The 21,114-nt window shown below is 40.8% G+C and overlaps 1 protein-coding gene across 10 annotated transcripts in view; it reads left to right on the plus strand.

Moving 5' to 3' along the window:
• Positions 1-21,114, plus strand: part of OSBPL8 (oxysterol binding protein like 8) — a 114,459-nt gene that overhangs the window by 74,397 nt on the left and 18,948 nt on the right. For 8 of the 10 annotated variants that reach the window (XM_068162357.1, XM_068162359.1, XM_068162358.1 and 5 more), the window contains 7 exons: positions 2,853-2,923; positions 8,802-8,882; positions 9,679-9,780; positions 10,960-11,163; positions 15,689-15,773; positions 16,869-17,040; positions 20,480-20,708. In XM_068162357.1, the coding sequence (XP_068018458.1) occupies positions 2,853-2,923; positions 8,802-8,882; positions 9,679-9,780; positions 10,960-11,163; positions 15,689-15,773; positions 16,869-17,040; positions 20,480-20,708 (944 nt within the window). Of the gene's footprint in view, positions 1-2,852; positions 2,924-8,024; positions 8,335-8,801; positions 8,883-9,678; positions 9,781-10,959; positions 11,164-15,688; positions 15,774-16,868; positions 17,041-20,479; positions 20,709-21,114 lie in introns of those variants that run through there. The other 2 variants (XM_068162364.1, XM_068162361.1) reach the window with 2 other exon arrangements.

A 21,114-nucleotide genomic window follows, 5' to 3' on the forward strand; every position in this document is an offset into this window, starting at 1 on the left:
AACCTGTCAGACAGCCTTTGCTGTGCATGTGAGCAGGGAAGGTAATAGAGAGTGGTGGCATGTTTGTAAATCAACAAGCACACTTAGCTCTCAGACTGGAGATGCTGGAAGCAAGGAGATGAAATCCGTGGAAACATGATGGAGCTTTGGTCTTCCTGTCTGATGCTGTGGCACAGAGTGGTTCTTTGATTTCATTTCTCCTCTTGTTTACAAGAATGGAAGCATAGGTTTGTTAGATAAGGATCTGTGAAGCCCTTAAAGCTCTTGTGCATTAGTGAGCAAGCTGTGAATTACAGCTTCTGTTCTCCAAGAGCAATCCAGAATTAGCTCTTCCTTGTTTATTCTCATCACTAAGTTCTCCGTGTGTAACTATTAAGTAAAAATGGGAATGCCACTAGGAAATTCCTGCATTACATTTTCAGTAGAACTTGGTTCCTAGTGAGGGATTTTTGAATAGATGATCTCTAAGGTCCCTTCCAACCTAAGGCATTCTATGATTTCTTTTGGATATAGGAATGAGGAAAAAACCTCATTACTGCTGTTCTGGTCTGTGACTGTCTAAAACTGGCATCAGCTTCTCAGTGAACTAAGTCAGGTCCTGTCCTCTAAGGCTTGAAGCAACCTTTGTTTTATTCCAGCACTGACTGACTTGATGCTGTACAAAGTCTGCTTTCATATTTGGTGTTACATAGGAAGCTTGGCTTCTGGCCTCTGGGTCATGACTTGCCTTTTTGCAAATCTTCTGCCTATCTATGTACTTCTTCCCTGTGGTCTAATAGTCTTCTGTACTATCAGTTTTCATTAGCTGCACAAACCTATCACAGATGTGTTGGAAGAATTTCAGAAGAGAAAGGTTTCATGAACTGTGGACGGAGGGGGCTTCTATAAAGACATGCAAAGGTTTCTTTACAGGCATATGAATTGTCAACATAAAATATACAGTATGTAAGTTTTTAAAATCTCATCTTAATAAAGAATCTCTGCAAAGCTTAGTAAATAAGAACAAGAAAAAACCCAAAAGACTGATAACCAGGCCAAAACTAAAAGGAATCTCAGACTTCTCATGTAACCTGAAGACAAACCTATTTCCTCTGTAACTAAATGAAACTTCTTAAGATGTGTGTGTGATAGATAAATTATTTCTATCTTAGAGTTTCTGGGTATGGAAAGTTGTGGAAGGGTGAAGACACTAATTTGAAAAAGAAGGAAGAGTTAAAAATAATACTACTGTGAACAAACTGTTCAATGCTGCTACAAGGAGTTACTAACAGTTCTTCTGTACATGCTCCCCTGAACAATGTTAAATCAAATTGTCTCTGATAAATCCTCTCATTTTAGAAACCTGAGTACCCATTTCCATTGCCAAGTTCAGAGTATATTCAAAGGGAAACTCAGAGGAGCTTTTGGTATCCATTTATGCAGTTGACCTGCTGGTGCTTTGCCCTCTGTTGAGCTGAAGCTCTAGGGTACCACTGTGAGAGCCAAGCAAGGCTTTTCAGCTGCCTGGGTTGTTCCTGAAATTCATCTATGGCTTTGTATTTCTCCACATATTTACCTACAAATCTGTGGCAGAGTTTGTTTTATTGCTGTTTATAAAAGCTTTAGGCTACCACCAACCTTTTCAAATAAAATGGATGGTTGAGGTTAGAATAGAATAGAATAAACCAGGTTGGAAGAGACCTTCAAGATCATCATGTCCAACCTATCATCCAACACCATCTAATCAACTAAACCATGCAACCAAGCACCCCATCAAGTCTCCTCCTGAACACCTCCAGAGATGGTGACTCTACCACCTCCTCAGGCAGCCCATTCCAATGGGCAATCACTCTCTCTGTGTAAAACTTCTTCCTAACATCCAGCCTAAACCTCCCCTGGTGCAGCCTAAGACTGTGTCCTCTTGTTCTGGTGCTGGTTGCCTGGGAGAAGAGACCAACCTCTGCCTGTCTACAACCTCCCTTAAGGTAGTTGTAGACAGCAATGAGGTCTCCCCTGAGCCTCCTCTTCTCCAGGCTAAGCAACCCCAGCTCCCTCAGTCTCTCCTCATAGGGCTTGTATTCCAAGCCCCTCACCAACTTTGTTGCCCTTACAAGAGGTGTTCTGCCTCTTGTAAAGAGAGCAGATTATTTTTCTTTAAGAGGATGCTTGTCTTTCATAGCAGCTGCACAGCAGCACTAATGCCAGCTGTGATCCCCCTTCCTGTTGTCACATATTTATTTGCTATAACCATTGCCTCACTTTGCTTTTTGCACACTGAGAAAGTGTGGGATTTGTACTGTGAGTCACTCACAGAGGACAAATGGGGGATTTCAGTGCTGTTTAATATAAACCTTGTAGTTATGCTTATGCAATATGAAGTGGAAAGCATAAATTCAAGGCTAACATACACAACCTTTCCCATCTTCTTGCTAAAAAAACCTGACTGGTGATCTTCAGCTGTGGTTTAGATTTGGTTTCTTGTAGGGTGGTATCTGCGATTATTTCTGAACAAACCAAAAAAAGGCTTTATTTAGTATTCTGCTCAGTGCATGCATGTATGCAGATAAGGAACAGTGAGAAGAGGACAAGAGTTTACACACTGTATTTACAATTCATCAGGTTATTGGATCGGGTGCAGCACTATCCAAGTGTAGTGGACTGTTGCTGTCTCTTAGAGCATTGCATTAGTTTGCATTGCAGTAGCTGGTATGTTTTTAATTGATGGGATGGTCTGGCAAGCATATGTTGTTTGAAAACCCAATTTGCACTTTCCTGTGCTAAACACAATTCCCAAATGTATTTCAGAGGCTAGCTCATGTAATGTGTTCATGTCTGCAAATCATTTGAAACAGTGCTTTCTTTTTTCCTTTAAGGTTTTGACAAGGGGAAGGATGATGTGTCACAGAGTAAAGAGGATACAGCGCATTCTATGTCAAAGAGCAAGGTAAGGAAATCAGCCTCCTAATCTGTCTTAAAAATGTCAGTGTGCAAAGGAGTTCTGCATTTTGAACTAAATGCAAATGCATTCACCTTCTGTTGTGGGTAATCTTGAGAACTGCTCTTCAGATTCAGCAACAGATAAAGATTAAAGGGATTTTCTTAACAGAGTTCTCAGCATGACATCACAAGATCTACAACACAAATTAGTGAAGATGAAACATGAAGTCTTCTCACTGTCACCTTGGGGTGGGATGTTGCCTTACCAAGTGTAACAATGGATGGACACCAACTCGGACACCAAGCGAATGCAAAAGCCTTTTAAGCTGTAGGTGAATATGCTGTTCACAAAGCTGTAGCAAATCTTGTAAGAAAGTTAAGGAAACTCTAATTGCAAAAGGTTTAATGGTTTAGATTGCCAGAGTAAAGCAGTCAAGCGAAATCCAGTGTCATCTCTGTTGCAGGGGCTTCTCTACCTCCAAAAGCAAGTACAAAGACCCATTTCTTTGAGTCAATGAGAGGGCAGAGGAAAGCATGCTCAGTGGAATATTTAGCTAGATGTAATTGTTCTGCATGTTTACACTTTCTGCTGATCTTAATAATAGAAATGGAAAAGGCAGGAAGCTAGGCAAACTCATAATTACCATTGTGTAGTCCCAAGATACAAAAATGCTCACTGAGATGCAGTGAAAGCTGAGAACATCCAAAGCGGATGGGAAATGGACACTGAAGTCACCAAAATCAGCATCTTGCGGTGGGTAAAATTTAAAAAGGAAGGTGACATGGACTACTTGAGCATTCAAAAAGACTAATTTTACATAACTATCCTAAATGTTTTCTCCTCAGACCTTTTCTGCTCTGTTTGCAATTATTTGCACAAGCAGTTTGCAATAGCATTCTTTTTCAGGTGTTACTGAAATAGTAAGCACATAACAGGCTTGTCTAAAATGAAAAGTCTTCCATATCTATCTCTTCCTAAACTTCCTATTACACTTCCTAAACTGAGGAGGTGTGGTCTGGATGATCGGGGAGTGAGGTGGATGGGAACTGGCTGAAGGAAAGAACTTGGAGAGTTGTTGTCAATGGGACAGAGTCTAGTTGGAGGCCTGTGTCTAGTGTAGTACTAGGGCCATTCAATATATTTATCAACCACCTGGATGAGGACACGGAGTACACTGCCAGCAAGTTTGCTGATGACACCAAACTTGATGGAATGGCTGATGCAGGAGAGAAGTGCTGCCATTCAGCCAGACCTGGACAGGCTGAAGAGTTGGGCAGGGAGAAATAGAATGAAATTCAACAAAGGTAGGGGTAGAGTCTTGTACTTAGGAAAGAACAACCCCATGGAGCAGTATAGGTTGGGGACTGACCTGTTGGAGAGCAGCAAACACAGCAAGCTCCCAGGGGAAGTAGGGGAGATGCCTGCAGCTCTTTGCATAGCACTGTGCTGCAAGGTTAGCACTGCAGAGCTGCCTGTCAGAGCTAACCCTGAGCACAGGCAGATGCATCCCTTGGAGTCAAATTGATTGCACTTGATGTCTTGACATGAATCCCTCAGTGATATTTTCATCAGAGCCTTAAAGAGAAACACTGAAGAGAGTCAAAGGAATCATAGCCTCATAGATTCTATGGTACTGTGAAGTCAAAGTGACTTAAGGATTGTAGTAGTATCTCCCTATTTAAATGGTATCATCAGAATTGCACTGGTGTGAGCAGCTTGGTTTCTGCAGCTGATGCTGCAGTTTTGTGTGTAGCTAAGCATTTCAAGCTGTTATTGTCTTACCTCTGAGCTGAAATCAGAAAACCTTGCACCTTTCAGCTTTACTGCACCTTAGAGCTTTACTTGTCAGGGAGATAAAGGAATCTTACTTTTTACCATCCAGCTTGCTTCTGGTAAAAGTCTTTATGTTGGTCTAGAAACGCACAAAAATCTTTTTTGATTTAGAAATCAAGTTAATACTGTCTCTCTTAACTTGCATTTATTTGAGATTCTATGAATCATTTACCTTTGACTCTCCAGTTTGTTTTATTCTCTTCCTTATATTTATTTTTCATGGCTTTTGTTTTTCCAGCGTAAGTCTTTTGTTCTTTGTCGTTACTTCTACTTGTGTTTTTCTGCTATCAAAAGTATTCCTACTTCTCCTAATACATATTTTTCTGTTATCTGTATATTTGCAATTATTCCATATAGAGCTTGATAATATTACAACCAACGAATACACTTCAGGCTAGGAGAACTTCAGCTACCAGGAGATGGTAGCTGTCTGTCACAGTTGTAGAGGTGAAGTAGCAGCCCTTCTTTCCGATTAAGGATGGAAAGGCAATGATGAGACTTGCCTAGGATCTAGTATGATTAGAGGGCTGGAGCACCTTTCCAATGAGGACAGACTGAGGGAGTTGGGGCTATTCAATCTGGAGAAGAGAAGGCTCTGAGGAGACCTTATGGTGGCTTTCCAGTATCTTAAGGGGCCCTACAACGAAACTGGTGAGGGACTTCTTAGGCTGTCAGGTAATGACAGGGCTAGGGGAAGGGAATGGAACAAAACCAGGAATGGGTAGATTCAGATTGGATGTTAGGAAGAAGTTCTTCCTTATGAGGGTGGTGAGACACAGGAACAGGTTGCCCAGGGAGGTGGTGGAAGCCTCATCCCTGGAGGTTTTTAAGGCCAGGCTGTATGTGGCTCTGGGCATCCTGATGTAGTGTTAGGTGTTTTAATTTTTAAGCTTGTAACTTTCACAGTGTTACATCCACACAAGGTTTGAAATTTACAAGAAAAAAACATTTTAAGAGAAGCTACTGCAGCTCCCACTGAGGTACCTTTAATAGAATCATAGACTTGTTAGGGTTGGAAGTGACCTCAAGGATCATCCACTTCCAACCCCCTTGCCATTGGCAGGGACACCTCACACTACATCAGGTTGCTCAGAGCCATGTCCAGCCTAGCCTTAAAAACCTCCAGGGATGAGGCTTCTACCACCCCCATGGACAACCCATTCCAGTGTCTCACCACCCTCATGCTGAAAAACTTCTTCCTAACATCCAATCTGAATCTACCCACTTCTAATTTTGTTGCAATTCCCCTAGTCCTATTACTCCCTGACACCCTAAAAAGTCCCTCACCAGCTTTCTTTGTAGCCCCTTTCAGATACTGGAAGGCCACAAGAAGGTCTCCTTGGAGCCTTCTCGTCTCCAGACTGAAAAGCCCTAGCTCTGTGTCTGTCCTCATAGGAGAGGAGCTCCAGCCCTCTGATCATCCTCATGGCCCTTCTCTGGATATGGTTCAGCATGTCCAGATCCTTCCTGTAATAGAGGCTCCAGGGCTGGATGTAGTAGTCATTCCATTTGTTTGTTGAATAGCTTATACCTGGTTGCACAGAGAGTTCTTTCTCCTTCTGTCGCTTCTTTGTGCAGTTCTCTCTCTCTCCCATGGCCTTGCCTGGATAATCTGTTCTGACTATTGTGTGTGAGGTACTGGGAAGGAGATGGGGGGAAGGGGGGAAGTAGAGAGCAGCCCCCTAATGCTCTACAAAGGGATCCTTGTATTTGTGTTTTTCTGGATTGTAAATACATTTGGTGTATGTTCACTGCATTTTATACCTCTAGATTTTTGCTTGCTTTGTAAATACAGCTTCATTCTGCTTTCAAGCCAGCTCAGCTGGTCTGGTGATTTATTTTGGGGCTAGTTCTCCAAATTCTTTGGGGGGGGTGTAGTCTCAACCCACTACAGATGCTGAGAAAAGGAGGGTTTTGTAACCTGTGATACTGGTTTGGAGCTTTTATATGCATGACCTCTAGATTGCATTAGCTTTCTGTTAGCAACTAGAATATTTATGAATGTTTTGCTTAAGTTGCTCCATTAAAGCTTGCGTAACGAGTTCATTACCTCTTCTTATGTGACAGTGATAAGCAATTTTCCCTCTTCTGTTATTACATTTAAAGTACTGTATTTCCTTAAACTTCAGACAGAGGAGAATTAAATTGCAGGTTGTATACTTGCTGAATTTTGTGTTTAAAAACCTACCTTTAATACAAAATCAAGGGGTTTCCCTCATTTTTCTAGGAGGGGTCTGGGAGTTAGAGAAATGGCTTTGAGATAAAAGTTACCTCTTGCCAGTTACTGGAAATCTTTTTGATACTATCTAAGCAGATTGCTGTGAAGTCTTCATTGTGAATTAAAGGCGTCAAAATAGGATCAAAGTTAAGTTGCTTTGTTCCACTTTTAAATCTTTCTTGGATGTGAGAAGTAAGAAAAGGAGTGCTCAATTTTTATTACTGCAGTAACTTTTCCCAGGACCCGCATATTTTTTGACTATCATCTTACAGAATTCTGAAGCAGAAATTCAGTGACTAGGCTTTGCATTATAGTCTGAGGCTTGAAGTTACTTAGTCAGAAGTGTTGAGCAGCTTGAAATGAAGTTTTCATAAGCTGTCCTTGAATTTACACAGTTCAGAAGGTTGCATTGATTTTATTTTTTTTCTGTTTTCTTCCTTTTTTTCATTGGCTAAGCAAGAATTGTGAGTCCATCAGGTTTATTTCAGTGCAGAAAGAAATACAATTCTTCATAATTTATCTGCAGATTTTAATATGTATTTATGTGTATATAAGTTTATGGATGTGTTGCTGTGTGACCCGCACTAGATTCTATGGTCCTGCTCTGGCAGAGGGATTGGATTCAGTCTCCAGAGGTCCCTTCCAACCCCTAACATCCTCTGATCCTGTGATATCTGAATTGCAGTAGGAGTGACATGATAATTATGATAGAATCACCTTGGGTTTTTTTTTTGGTCTCTCTTTCTCCCCCCTCCTTCTCTCTCTTTCTCCCCCCTCCTTCTCTCTCTTTCTCCCCCCTCCTTCTCTCTCTTTCTCCCCCCTCCTTCTCTCTCTTTCTCCCCCCTCCTTCTCTCTCTTTCTCCCCCCTCCTTCTCTCTCTTTCTCCCCCCTCCTTCTCTCTCTTTCTCCCCCCTCCTTCTCTCTCTTTCTCCCCCCTCCTTCTCTCTCTTTCTCCCCCCTCCTTCTCTCTCTTTCTCCCCCCTCCTTCTCTCTCTTTCTCCCCCCTCCTTCTCTCTCTTTCAAAAATCTGTATATGAGTGTAGTTTGTTTTCAACAGATGCATTCCAAAGAGTAAACTTTGATCTTTACAAGATGTGGAGCAAGGCAGGAGGGAGAAATCATGTGCTGCTGAGGTAGCATATTGTCCTGCCATGAGCAAGGACTTGAGTTTCATGAACAAACCTGAGTCTTGTTACCCTGCCTGTGGGCACTGAGAGCTTCTTGAAGATGATTTGCGCAGTACTCGGAGCATGGGATTAGGGAGGAAGGAGCAGAACGCGTGCCGTCAGTGGTCAGTTATACTGTGGTGGTTTAGAGCGCTGAATCTTAGATTGAAGAGGCTATGTTTTCCTTCATGGGTCATGGGGTAAGTGCCTCTATAGCAATCCATTCAGAGGACCTGTCACATTATGAATGAAGGTGTTTGAATTCATGTGTCATGGAACAACTCCTGTGTTTAAACATCAGGGTTCTCCTAACACTTTTCCTTTCTGCTACAATAATGCTTAACTCATCTAGACCGTGGCATACTAAGCAACAGGCTACATGGACTATGTATTTACTGTATATGGTTTAGCTGCTTCTGGAGGAATTTCAGACTTCTTTCACATAAAGCCCTTACGAAAAATCTCCACAGAGAGGTGATGAGCAGCTCATGTTACAAGTTGTGCTTGATTTTGTTTGTGTCTTTCTAAAGTGGGAGAATCAGTAGAGAAGTGAAGGGGCATGGGAACCTTCAAAAGTAACTGTACATTTTAAACACCATCTGAAGTCCTTCCAACAGTAATATATCTTTGTATCTGTCATGGTTATTTATTGTTTTGTGAATTTCAGTCTGAATCCAAGCTTTTCAATGGCTCTGAGAAGGACATCTCTTTATCTTCAAGCAAACTTACAAAAAAGGAATCTCTCAAGGTGAATTAATTTCCGAGTAACTCCTCATGGACTATAGATGCATTTGTGTATTTGTAACATATTTTCTAAGGAGAAGACAAAAATGCCATGGAACATTGCAGTATTTTGAGAAGTTTTGGTGGTGTTTCACTTAAAATGTTGCTGTACTGTTACTTGAATATGGACTTCTATAGGGTAGTCTTTCAGGTGAAATGAGATTATAGGATAACTTGGACGATTATAGGATGCTTCATATTGGCAGGGGCCTCAGGACATGTGCACACAATGAAATGAAGAGCTGAATTGTCAAAGCTACAGTTTGCATGCAGTACCTGTGGGGAAAGAAGGCCCTGGAAAACCCCTGTTGTATCAAGACCAAACTCTGCTGTTTGGCAGATGTCATGTCAGGAGAAATATCAAATGATTTGCTTCTAAATGAGAGAGATTGCTGCAGTAGTTGGTGTATGAAGACTGGTGATCACATCACGTACCTATAAACCTGAATCTAGCCTAAATTTGATTCTGTACTTTGCACCAGGAAAGGAAGGGGGGAAGGGTAGTTCTTTGATTGGTTCTAACAGGAGTTTCAGAATCCTCAGTCTTAAAAGGAAATTGCAGAAGGATCTGAAATGAGTTGCTCTTGAAACAGAGCACAAAATAGTTGTTCACACCTTGAAGACAAATACTGTGTTTTAAAGCTCTTCCTCTGTATTGCAACTTGAATTCAGCAGGCTTTCCTCAGCTTGTATTGATGTCTTTTTGTGCTCTGTTTACTGGCTTATGACTATGACATTGTGAATATTTTTATTATTTACAGGTTCAAAAGAAAAATTACAGAGAAGAAAAGAAGAGAGCTACGAAAGAATTACTTAGCACTATCACAGACCCGTCAGTTATTGTCATGGCTGACTGGTTGAAGGTCAGAATCCAAGTGTGACACCTGAGTTGAAGATGTAGCAGCTGCTTGCTGCTTTTTGACCGGAACTGGAAAAGTTCAATGTTTTACTTGCTGTTAATATTTTTCTACAAGCACAGCAGCCACTAATTGCATCCCTGGGTCTCTGTGCTCAAATCCTAGGGGAATAATAGAAGATCCTAGCTCCCACTTAACTGCAGTCACCATAGTCACATCCCTCTTGTGTGTACAGCCATCAACTTCAGATGAGTTGGCTTTACAGTTCTATTTTTTTTGTCCTTTTTTTTTAATTTTACCCTTTGAATTGAAGCTCAGTTATATCAATAATAATAGCAAAAATGGTTCAGGTTTCTTTGTGTATTTCTGGTAACTCTCCATTTCTCTCTTGAGAACTAACTTTCCTCTAATACTGGTACAAAAGGTGAGGAATTAACTTCTCAAAGCTAGCCATCAGCATCATCAATAGTAGTGGAGTTCATGAATTTGTATATAATTCTTTGGAAACTGTACAAGAAAAAGGATTGGTTGCCCATTTTTATAGTTAGCTCCAAACAATATCTTGTCTGGAAAAAAGTTTCTCCAGTTCTTGCAAAAATCACTGTGAAGAGTGTAAACCACTGCTCAGAGGCAATGCTGTGTCCTGCAGACACAGAAGTAATTAAATTCCAGAACCGACAGAAGTGATGCAAGCAGTCTCTGCAGATGTGCAGATTCAGGCACTTGAAAGGATCTTGCGTTTCACTTACTGGTTGAAGCTAATAGCTGTCATGAGAGGTTTTATTTAAGAAATTCTACTATCTCTGAATATTGTGACTCCTATTTTTGTTGTTACGTTTACCCTGTTTGCAAAGGAGCTCTGTTTCCAAAGTTTATCCTTTTTTCATTCTAGGCTAGTAATAAAATATGTTCCAGACAGGAAAATTTATGAAGGTTTCAGATGAATTCTAGTATTTCTCATACCAGGATTTGTGTATAGCCATTTGTAGAATAAATATTTATCAAGAAAGAAGAGTGAGCATTGAAACTGTACCTTTGTGTTGTCTTTGATAAACCTGGATAAACTTTCAACAGACCTGATAAACTTTGCTTGAAGATTAAAAACTAGTCAATTATTTTAATTTTAAGGGGGATGGTTTTGGTATTGGCTTCACAAAGATGTAACTGCAACTATTTATCTTCTAGATTCGTGGTACCTTAAAAAGCTGGACCAAACTGTGGTGTGTACTGAAACCAGGCGTGTTGCTTGTTTACAAAACTCCCAAAAATGGCCAGTGGGTAGGAACAGTGCTCCTGAACGCTTGTGAACTCATTGAGAGGCCTTCTAAAAAAGATGGCTTTTGTTTCAAACTTTTTCATCCTTTGGAGCAGTCCATATGGGCTATAAAGGTTAGTGGTAGTGTATGTGGTTCTTAACTAGCATTAGCCAGCTGTAAGTAAAGACAAACTGATTTGTTTATTCTGAGTGTAAGCCTTCAATACTTAGTCCTCTTCAGCATGAAAAGTACTCGATTTTTGTTGCTCTGTATACTTAAATAGTTTCAGAAGGGTGGGGTGCAGGGAGGTTAAGAGGTTAATGCCATCACTGGCAATGATGTAAGTAGAAGGAATGAATATATAATGTTGTTTTTTTATGTCAGTCACATCTGATACATTAACGAGGGAAATGATTTACCAAACTTAGAGTTAAGATGTGCTAATAAAAGTTTTTTTGGGGGCTTCCAACTCTGTATTTATATAATAAAATATCAGCCTAGTTCAATTTACTTGCAAGACTAGAAATTCAATGTGCAATGCCAGCTTATATTGCAATTTCTTAGTCAATAGATTTCCATTTTTTTTCACTACAGTTTCAGGAAGTTAAGTGTTTTCTTTCAGTTCTGATGTCTGTTTGCTTTGTCATACATAGCATAATACTGTGAGCAGCTCTTATCTGTAAGTGTTTAAAAAGCATAGTGGGTTCTGGACAGTGAAGGTTTATTTCAGTTTCTCATAAGAACCTCTAATGTTTGCTATTACTCATTGTTTACTAAACAGACTCTTACAGTCCTTGTTTTGTGTTTGCATATGGAGATGGGGTGCGGAAGCACAGCACAAGTGAACATATTTACCTCCTGAAGTAACATATTGCTTTAGATGAAATTTTGGTACAATATTGGGACCCTCCTCATAATTATTCCTTCTGCAACATACACCCTAAGATAGCTACTGGTTATTAGATATCATCTTCTGAATTTTAAATGGCTACAGCTATGCTGTCACAGCTGAAGAATATGCTGCTTTGATTTTGTCCTCCTTATCTCAGACTGGGAAGTCAGTCTGCTAGCATAATTCCTAAAGCTTGTTGTTGGTCTTTCTGAATTATTGTCATTATCAATGTTGACTAAATTTACCTAGCTTAGATCAAACCTTTCTCACCTGGCTTTGAATTACTTCATTTTAATATTGTTTAGGAGGACCTTTCGTCAGTTAGTGGTAATCTCATCTTTGCAGAACACAAACTTCATATCCTGTTTCAAAGCTATAGGGTTTGGTTGTTAATGTGCTTTATTTATGATCGTGTATGCATACGTTGCAAAGTGGTGGCCTGTCTGCAGAAGATCACAAATCAGTCTTATATTTCTTTATTGCTTGGCAATGAGAAATGGATTTGTTTGTTTTTTTAACTAGATATTTAGAATTTAGAGGACATACCCCACCAGATTTTTACTTTTTTAAGGTAGGTCAAATTTTGAACCTGAACCAGTTGATATTGTCCATTTTAAATGTGCTGAGAGCTGGAGTGGCATTTGTTCATTTTGGTATGGCTATTTGCAGTTGAGAATTCCTGAACTGAATTAGGTGAAAGACCTTGAAATTAGAAACCTTTTTCTGCCCTGTTTACCTAGTCAATTATCATGTCCTAGTTACAGATTTATTATCATGAGGCAAAACCTTCATAATAGCAATGGACTGATTTACAGAGTAGATTTAGCAGCAGGAGGTTGAAATCAAAGGCAAAAATTAACTTTGTTTGTCAGTGCAGGAAGATGATGTTGCCAGAAACATTTACACAGATGCAAATACTGCAGGACACTTTTCTCACTTGAACCCACTTCACACAGTGTGTCCTGGCAGACTGCAGTTTGTGGCCAGTCCCTTCACACACTCCTTTAAGTTTGTTGCTGTGGTCTTTGATGTTCCTGCTGCACTCTGGGGTAGCTGATCCAAAGTACCTTGTCCTATCTTTCTGATGTGTACCTGGTACTGATGCCCTTTCAGTTTTCTAAAATTAGCAGCCAGAAAAGTTACTGCAAATAATTTTTGGTGAGTCAATATAGTCATGTGTGCCCAACCATCAGTTTCTATTGCTTTCCCTGAATGTTCATGGCACTTGAGTTTGATTGGCATGAATATTCTGTAGGAAGTAAACTTAAAAGGGTTTCATCATCTAGTGGAATTTTTCGCTTGCCCATTACCTTGTACTGGAATGATACCATCATTTCATTAGGAGAATGAGACAGTTCAGATGAAGGCATCTAAAAATTGGACACCAATGTCTCTCTCATACAAAACACTAACATACCTGAAAATTGATTTTTGAAACGTAATGGGTGGTGTCAAAAGTGAATACCCAGTGCTTTTGGAATAGTGATCAAGTAGAGGAAATAAAGATCCATGAGCACTTGTTTCAAAATAAGTCAACCTATTTAAATATTCACCGAAAGTTATTAATTTGGTTCTAATCAATGCGTTGTCAAAGCACCTAGGGGCATAGAACTTTCCTGCATTAAAATAAAACCACAAAGACCAAAACCACACTTCATCTCTAAATCATAGCTGTTTGGTACAAAGTAGTGTACCCTGCTGCCCACAGGACAGCCCTAAATGGGAGATCTTAACTGGGAGAGGCCTGTCCTTAGTCCATGTCCTGTGGCCTGAGAGTTTGAGGACTTGTGCCAGCCGAGGCCATTGCATGGTATTGGTGCACCCATGGTGCCCCAGTTGCCTCTGTGCAGCACCCCAGCTCCTCTCACACACCTGCCTGGCACTGTACTGTGCCTTGGTGCTCTCCCCTCCCCAGGGGCCTGGTGGAAAGGAGGCCTCTTCCCTGCCTGTTCACCCACAGGGCAAGGAGTGCTCATGCCTGGGGCTTTCCCTCCCTGTTCTCAGGAGTAACCTCCTGGTTACACACTAACTCCTGAGGTTGCCACTTCAGCACAGTCTTTGGTTGGCACACCTTGCTGCTTGTTCAGAAGGGGACTGAGGTTTGGAATCTTGCTTCCAACAGCCAAGTTGTTGTTACTCCATACAGACTATTTGGGAGTTTCAGAACATCATTTACACCAGCTCTAGCTTGACTGTATTGGATTTTAAGTGCCACCAAGACACCTCCTTACCTGCCTCTCACCCTCAGAAACGTTCTGGCTGTTTCATTTGCTTGCTTCTAAAATATCTGCCTTTATCTGCTTTTGCTCAAAACTTCTGCTGGCTTTCCAATTCCCTCTTCTAAGCCTTGTACTGACTTTTCATTAGATTTCTCTGGGTGAAATCAGTTAAGACCAAAATATGTTAACTCGTGGGTTAGGCAGGATTAACCCAGCTGTCAACAGTAGCTTCAAGTATGTTTAATACAGCCCTCTTTGCCTATCAGTTGTCTTAAAATTACCTTAGGTAAACTTTTTGTTTTGTTTTCTTTTCTTTTCTTTAAGGAGCTTTAAAATGGTCGTTCCAAAATAAAGCTTGAGAGAAATTGAAAGGTCTTTTGGATTTTATGTTTTGAATTTGGAATGTGAAGAACTTCATAATGAAAATTTAGCTGTGGCATTTAACATCCTCTGTGTGTCTTTTGGTTGAACATAATGCCATGGTGTCCTGCTGATACCCTTTATAGAGAGACTTAAGCATCTAAATGTTTCTTACGAACCTGGGCATCAGCTTGGGGTTTTTTTCTTATTTAAATGTCAAGCCTTCAGTTAAGCACTTAAATATTTTGTGGCATGAAGTAGTGGATAGGTAGGGAGTTTGAAGGAGAAGGAGGAAGGGTGAGAGGATGAGTGGGTTTCTGTAGCAATGCACACTGTTAGGCTGTGAGGAGTTATTTCCATGTTATTCAAATATCAATTGACTCATCTCTCTTAAGTCAGGCAAAAATCATGCAGTTCTGGAGCTCAGGATGCTGCTAAGACACCAAGTATGTTGTTATGTAAAATAAGCATGAAGTATGTCACTGAACAAGGCCCCCCTCTTTTTTGCAAGGGCTTGGCTTGCCTTAATGTCTGCTCTGTGAACTGTAGCATCCTTGTAGAAATTGAAAGGAACCTTTCCTCTGACCAGTTATCAACGGGACTGGAAGGGGAAGAGCCACATGCTCTACAAACGTAGGGTCTTCTACTGGGCAGCATTTGCTGTAAATCAGCTCTCTTAAACCATCCCACAGATGTTTTCTGTTTTGCTTGCTTTCAGTCTTAGCTCACAGGCTGAAATAATGAGCTGAGGAGGAATAGCTTGTCCCTTGTGATCTTTCTACACCCATCTACAGGAATCCCCAGACAGTGGGGATGCCTTCTCCATGGCATTCTTTTTGATGCTTTTGTCTTCTGGCTATAAGTAGTATCAGCAGAGCATTTCTGAGTTCCTGTGCCTTGTCTGATTTACAAAACAAAACAAAACCCAAACCAAACAAACACCACCACAAATTATTTGAATCCCAAAGACCATTCTTTTTAAAGTGGGGTTGGGTTGGGAGCTATACTTAAAGTCTTTGAAGAAATTCAGTAAAAGAGGGCTGTCCATTTTTCCATTCATGTCTTCATTAGATGTTGCTGAGTGACAGTAAATAGCCCTGCATTGTGTCATTTTGTTATTACATTGAATAAAAAACCGTAAAACTGAACTAAAATCTGATACTGTTGCTTCTTTTGTGTATTTCAAGGGTCCCAAAGGTGAAGCAGTTGGTTCTATAACTCAGCCATTACCCAGCAGTTACTTGATCATCCGAGCTGCTTCAGAATCAGATGGTAAACAGACATCTCAGTGTTTTCTGCAGTGACAGCAAGTAGTTACTTTGGATGGCTTCAGTGATCTTACCATGACTGTTAGAGCACTGTGCTTATAGCTTCATTTTTGTTAAGGTTCACCCTTAGTGCATTCAGTTGTGTTGGTACTAGTAGCTTTGCATGGTTGTTAAAGGAAAATTGTGACTGCAAGAAGCGCTTGCTGAACTCCTACAAGCTGCCTTGCGTTGGCTGGGTAGAAGGGGAGGTTATTTCAGATTTAACCTTATTAATGTATGTCAAAATACTCAAGTTGGTTCCTCTCTAAAGTGCTAATGTGGGCATAATTTCTAATGAAACAATTTGTGTATTATGAAGTGCAGCAGTTGCACAGAGTTCTAGTAGTAAAAATTCCATTTAAAAGAGTTTCTAACACCCTCATCACTGTGAAGATGGTGGTCAAGGTCAATGCAACTATCTTCCAAAGTTACAACATGGAAACAAAATTTGTGTAATCTCTTTAGCAGCTGCTTTCCTTTCACTGGCTAAGTATAGCCCTGCAGACTTTAAAAATAGAACTCTTTGCCTTTTGTGTTGGAAAATGAATTAGATACATTGAAATGAATAAATAAGGAGAGGAAAGAACACACAAATTTCATTAGCTACTTCTTGCCAAAAAAAACCAAAAAAACAACACAATAGTGTGTCTGCTCTTTTCTGTTGAGATGGCATTTATATGCTAACATTATAGTTCCTCTTCCACATAGTTGTTATTTTACATGAGCAAAAATTTCCAGCTGATGCAGTTGCATTCAGCAGTCAGGGCCTGGGCTGAACCATACTTGCATTAATGAAGAAATGGAATATGCTCTAACAAAAGCATTACTTACTTTGTTTGCCCTACACCAAAACAACTCTTGTCCCAGAGCTGGGTAGTTCTGAGTTGGTCTTTATGTTCCTACCAGACTATAAAATCCGATGCAGGTAACATGCATCAACTCTGAAGTGTTTCTTCCAAGACAATGTAAGCAAACTCAAAAATACTGTGAAATTAGGGAATGGAGGTTGTATAGTTCAGTTAAATCCTTCATTGTAGTCTAATCATAAACTTGTCTTTAGGCAGGTGTTGGATGGATGCTTTGGAGCTGGCACTGAAATGTTCAAGTCTGCTTAAACGTACAATGATTAGAGAAGGCAAGGAACATGATTTGAACTCTTCAGCAGACAGTACTCATGTCTCTCTCTATGGTCTGCTTCGTGCTAACAACTTGCACAGCGGAGAGAACCTACCGTAAGTGAACTAATTACTATGCTTGATTGTCCCTTTAGCAGAACCTTGTGGGGGTAACTTCTCCACAGGGAGAATCCTTTTCTAAGGTCACAGTTCTTTTTGCTCCTCATTTCTCTTTATGTGTCTTATTTGCACTGTGACTTATATTGTATGTGGATAAAGCAAACAAACAAAAAGTCTTTTCAAGCAAGGCAGATATAGGGGAAAGTTTGGCTCAAGGAACTCAAAGTTGAGTATCGCATCAGTTAGTTGAAGTACTTAGGGTTTTTTGTATCTTGAACTTGATCACTCTTATTAGCCTCACAAGGAAATAAGTTTGGTACATGTGACAAAAGCTGGTAGATGTGAGCATGAGTTGCTGTTCCTTGGTTTATATCAACAGTGCCATAATGATTTAAATGGTTTCAGCGTGTCTCAGCTTTGAATCATCATGGATGATTGATTCATCTACCCTGTTACCTGAAAAGTTGACATGATCTGGTATCACCTGATGGTATCTAAGGTCTGAATGCTCATGAGTAATTCCTGTGTATTTCCATAAATACTTGCAGATAGGTTTTTGGTTAGTATAAATGTATTAAAGCAAGCATGGTGAATGAATGGTGTTTTCAAACACTTCAGTTCTGCTACTGAAACACATTAGAAAATTAAACGTTTGAAATAACTGAGTTTGAAGCTTGTGCTATGCACAGTTTCTTTCAGTCTTCCAATTTGAGGTATTTTCAGGTGAATGTAAATTTATTTGAAGTAATCCCTCCCACCTGTGAATGTTTAGCTGCCCATCTGTCTTTTCTGAGTGGGCAGGAATTTTCATCTGCTGTGAAGAGTACATGCCTGTATTTGAGACAGAAGACGTGAACTGGAAGAAATGTCTGGCATAGATAATCTTGAGGAAAAACACAAAGAAGACAAATTATTTCCCCTGGTCCAGATTCAAGGTCCTGTCCAGATGACCAAGCAGGCTTAGCTACAGTTTTGCTCCTTCTGTTATCTCAGGGAAACAATAAAACAACTGTGTACAATTAAGCTGAAGATCTGTACTCCTGAATAGTAATTTAAAATCAGCACCTGGCCCAGATTATAATCACAGCAATTAGCCATAACTGTGAAATCTAATTAAGACTAATGGTTCAGTTAAGTAGATCTTTGGATATAGCATATTCTAAAAGTATTTAGTGTCTTTAACTAAGCAACAAAACCTGCAGGCCTAGTTTTAATGGAGTTGGCAGAAGAGGGAAAAGAAAAGTTGAGAGCAAATTTAGCTTCAGCTGAGGGCTTGCTTTTTAATATATGTTAATAGCAAGAGGAGGTCCAAGGAAACATTGGACAAATACTCAAGATGGTCACTTGAAAAATAGAGATCAAGAAAAAGCAGACATTCCGTGTGGGGTTTTTGCCTAGTCTTCAGTAGTGCTATTAGGCCTTGGGCTGTCCAGACCTCTGAGTTGGAAGACCACAATTGTGTGAACAATGACTTGCCGTTTGTGAACACTGAAACTGTGAGAGAGAGACTGATTCTTGTCAGCTGAATGTTTATTAAGTCCATGGGGCCTAGTGAGATTCATTCCAGAATACTGAAGGTGCTAGTGGATGTTACAGCAGGACTCTTTTTTGTTAGTCTAACCTCAGTACCTAGGGAAGGTCCAGCAGAGAGCACCTCTCCTACAAACACAGGCTGAGGGAGCTTGGGGTGTTCAGCCTGGAGAAGAGGAGACTCCAGGGAGACCTAGTAGCAGCCTGCCAGTACCTGAAGGGGGCTTACAGGAAAGATGGAGAGAGACTGTTTGCAAAGGCCTGCAGTGACAGGATGAGGGGCAATGGCTTCAAACTAGAGAAGATTGGATGTTAGGAACAAGTCCTTTACTATGAGGGCAGTCAAACACTGGAAACGGTTGCTCAGGGAGGTGGTTGTAGCACCATCCCTGGAAATATTCAAGGTGAGGTTTGTCAGGGCTCTGGGCAACCTGACCTAGTTGGGGATGTCCCTGCTGACTGCAGAGGGGGTTGGACTGGATGACCTTCAGAGGTCCCTTCCAATCCAGACCATTCTCTGAAAAAAGATGGAGAAGGTAATCCTGGGTGCTAGTAAAAGACACTTGAAGAACAATTAATTCACTGGGCACAGTCAACATAGTTCACTAAGGGAAAAATTTACGTATTTTATATCCTTCTGTGATAAGGTCACCTGCCTAGTGGATGAAGGTAAGGTAATGGATGTAGCTTTTCCCAATTTAGTAAGGCTTTTGATGCTGTCTCTCACAACATTCTTCTGGGCAAGCTATCCACCTGTGAGATGAACATGTCACAGTGCACTAGATGAGGAAGTGGGTGAAAGGCAGGGCTCAAAGGAATACAGTGAATGGGACCATATCTACCTGGTGACCAGCCACTAGTGATGTTCCTCAGAGCTCAATCCTAGGGCCTATTCTGGTCAGTATTTTCATCAAGGACTTGGATGCAGGAGTTGAATGCACCATTAGCAGTCTATGAGGTACTGTTGACTCTCTCTCAAAGGACAGGTGGGAGGGATCTAGATAGCTTGAAGAATTGAGCACTGACCAATGGATGACTTTTAACAAGAACAAATGTTCTGCACATGGGGCAGAGGTATAAATTGGGAGAGGAGTGGTTGGAGAGCAGCTCTGCAGAACGGGGTCTGGTAGGCAGCAATATGCTGTAAGCAAGAGGGCAAAATGCATATTGGCATGCATCCAAACAGTGTAATCAGCCAGTCAAAAAAGATGATTATTCAGCCTTGGTATGGTCTCACTTTGAGTACTGTGCGCAGTTCTGGGCTACACAATTTAAAAAGGGTCTTGTAATGCACACAGAGGAGGGAAACAAAGCTGGTGAAATAGCTGGAATGCATGTCTTATGAGGACTTTGGGGTTGTCTGCTCAGGAGAAAGGAGGCGGGAGGATGACCTCCTTGCTCTCTACAGCTTCCTGAGGAAGGAAAATGGCAATGGAAGTGCAGGTCTCCCTGGCATCCAGTGATAGGATGTGTGGCAATGGTTCTAACCTGTATCAAGGGATGTTCAGACTTGATAGTAGGAAGTGTTTCTTTACCAAGAGGGTGGCCAAACACTAGAAAGGGCTGCCTAGTGAGCTGGTCAAGGCCCCAAGACTATCAGTGTGTAAGAGGCATTTGGACAGTGCCCTTGATAACAGGTTTTAACTGTTATCATCTGTAAGGTGGTCAGGCAGCTGGACTAGAAGGTCATTGTAGTGTAGTGGGTCTATGCTAATAGTATTGCTTCTAGTGGAACTATTGTGAAGTTGGTGTGTTTGGCAGTTCAGTGAGAAGAGCACACCCCGCATATTTCTACCAAATCTGGATTTACCCTTACTGGCAGTTTTAGTCTATGTTGTATTAGGATCCCAGTCTGGAAATGTGAAATTATTGTGTGGAATTGAAGATTCACTCTTTTTTTTTGTAGGTTAAATGACAGTGAAATTGAGAGGCAGCACTTTAAAGATCAAGATGTGTACTCTGACAAATCTGATAAGGAGAATGACCACGAGGAATCTGATAACGATGGCTTGGGGAAAAGCGAAGACAGCGATAGTGACACATCAGAGCGACAAGATGATTCTTACATTGATCCAGAGCCAATAAATATCAAGGAAACTACCTACTTAGAACAGAGCCATGAAGAACTTGGGGAGGTAATAGTGCTGCTGCAGGTTCTCCAGATAGCAAACTGATGTTTTAGGAGTCTTGACTACACTTGAAAGCTGACTTGCAGCACTGGTTTTAATGGGGGTTGGGGAAGCTCTGCCCCGCCCTGGGAATTTAACCAAGCTAACTAGGTTTCCTGGAATATTGCTCAGATGGAAAGTGCCACATACAGCAGGAAGCTCACCTGTCCTTTTGCAGTTATTTCTACTTGTTTTTTGTTAAGTTACTGCTGGATTCTTCTTCAGCTAAAAGTTCTTGAGTGGAAAATTTTAATGCAAGCAACACCTGTTTTTCTGCTGCAAGAGGGGTTAAGCAGCTGTTTGGTCTGCAGAATTCAGACCTGCTGTGTTTCTGATGTCACCTTGCATTCTAATATATATGATGCCCCAGAGC

This window comes from Melanerpes formicivorus, unplaced genomic scaffold, assembly GCF_026170545.1.
Source record: "Melanerpes formicivorus ecotype bairdi unplaced genomic scaffold, bMelFor1.0.p_v2 SCAF_64, whole genome shotgun sequence".
Taxonomy (NCBI): domain Eukaryota; kingdom Metazoa; phylum Chordata; class Aves; order Piciformes; family Picidae; genus Melanerpes; species Melanerpes formicivorus.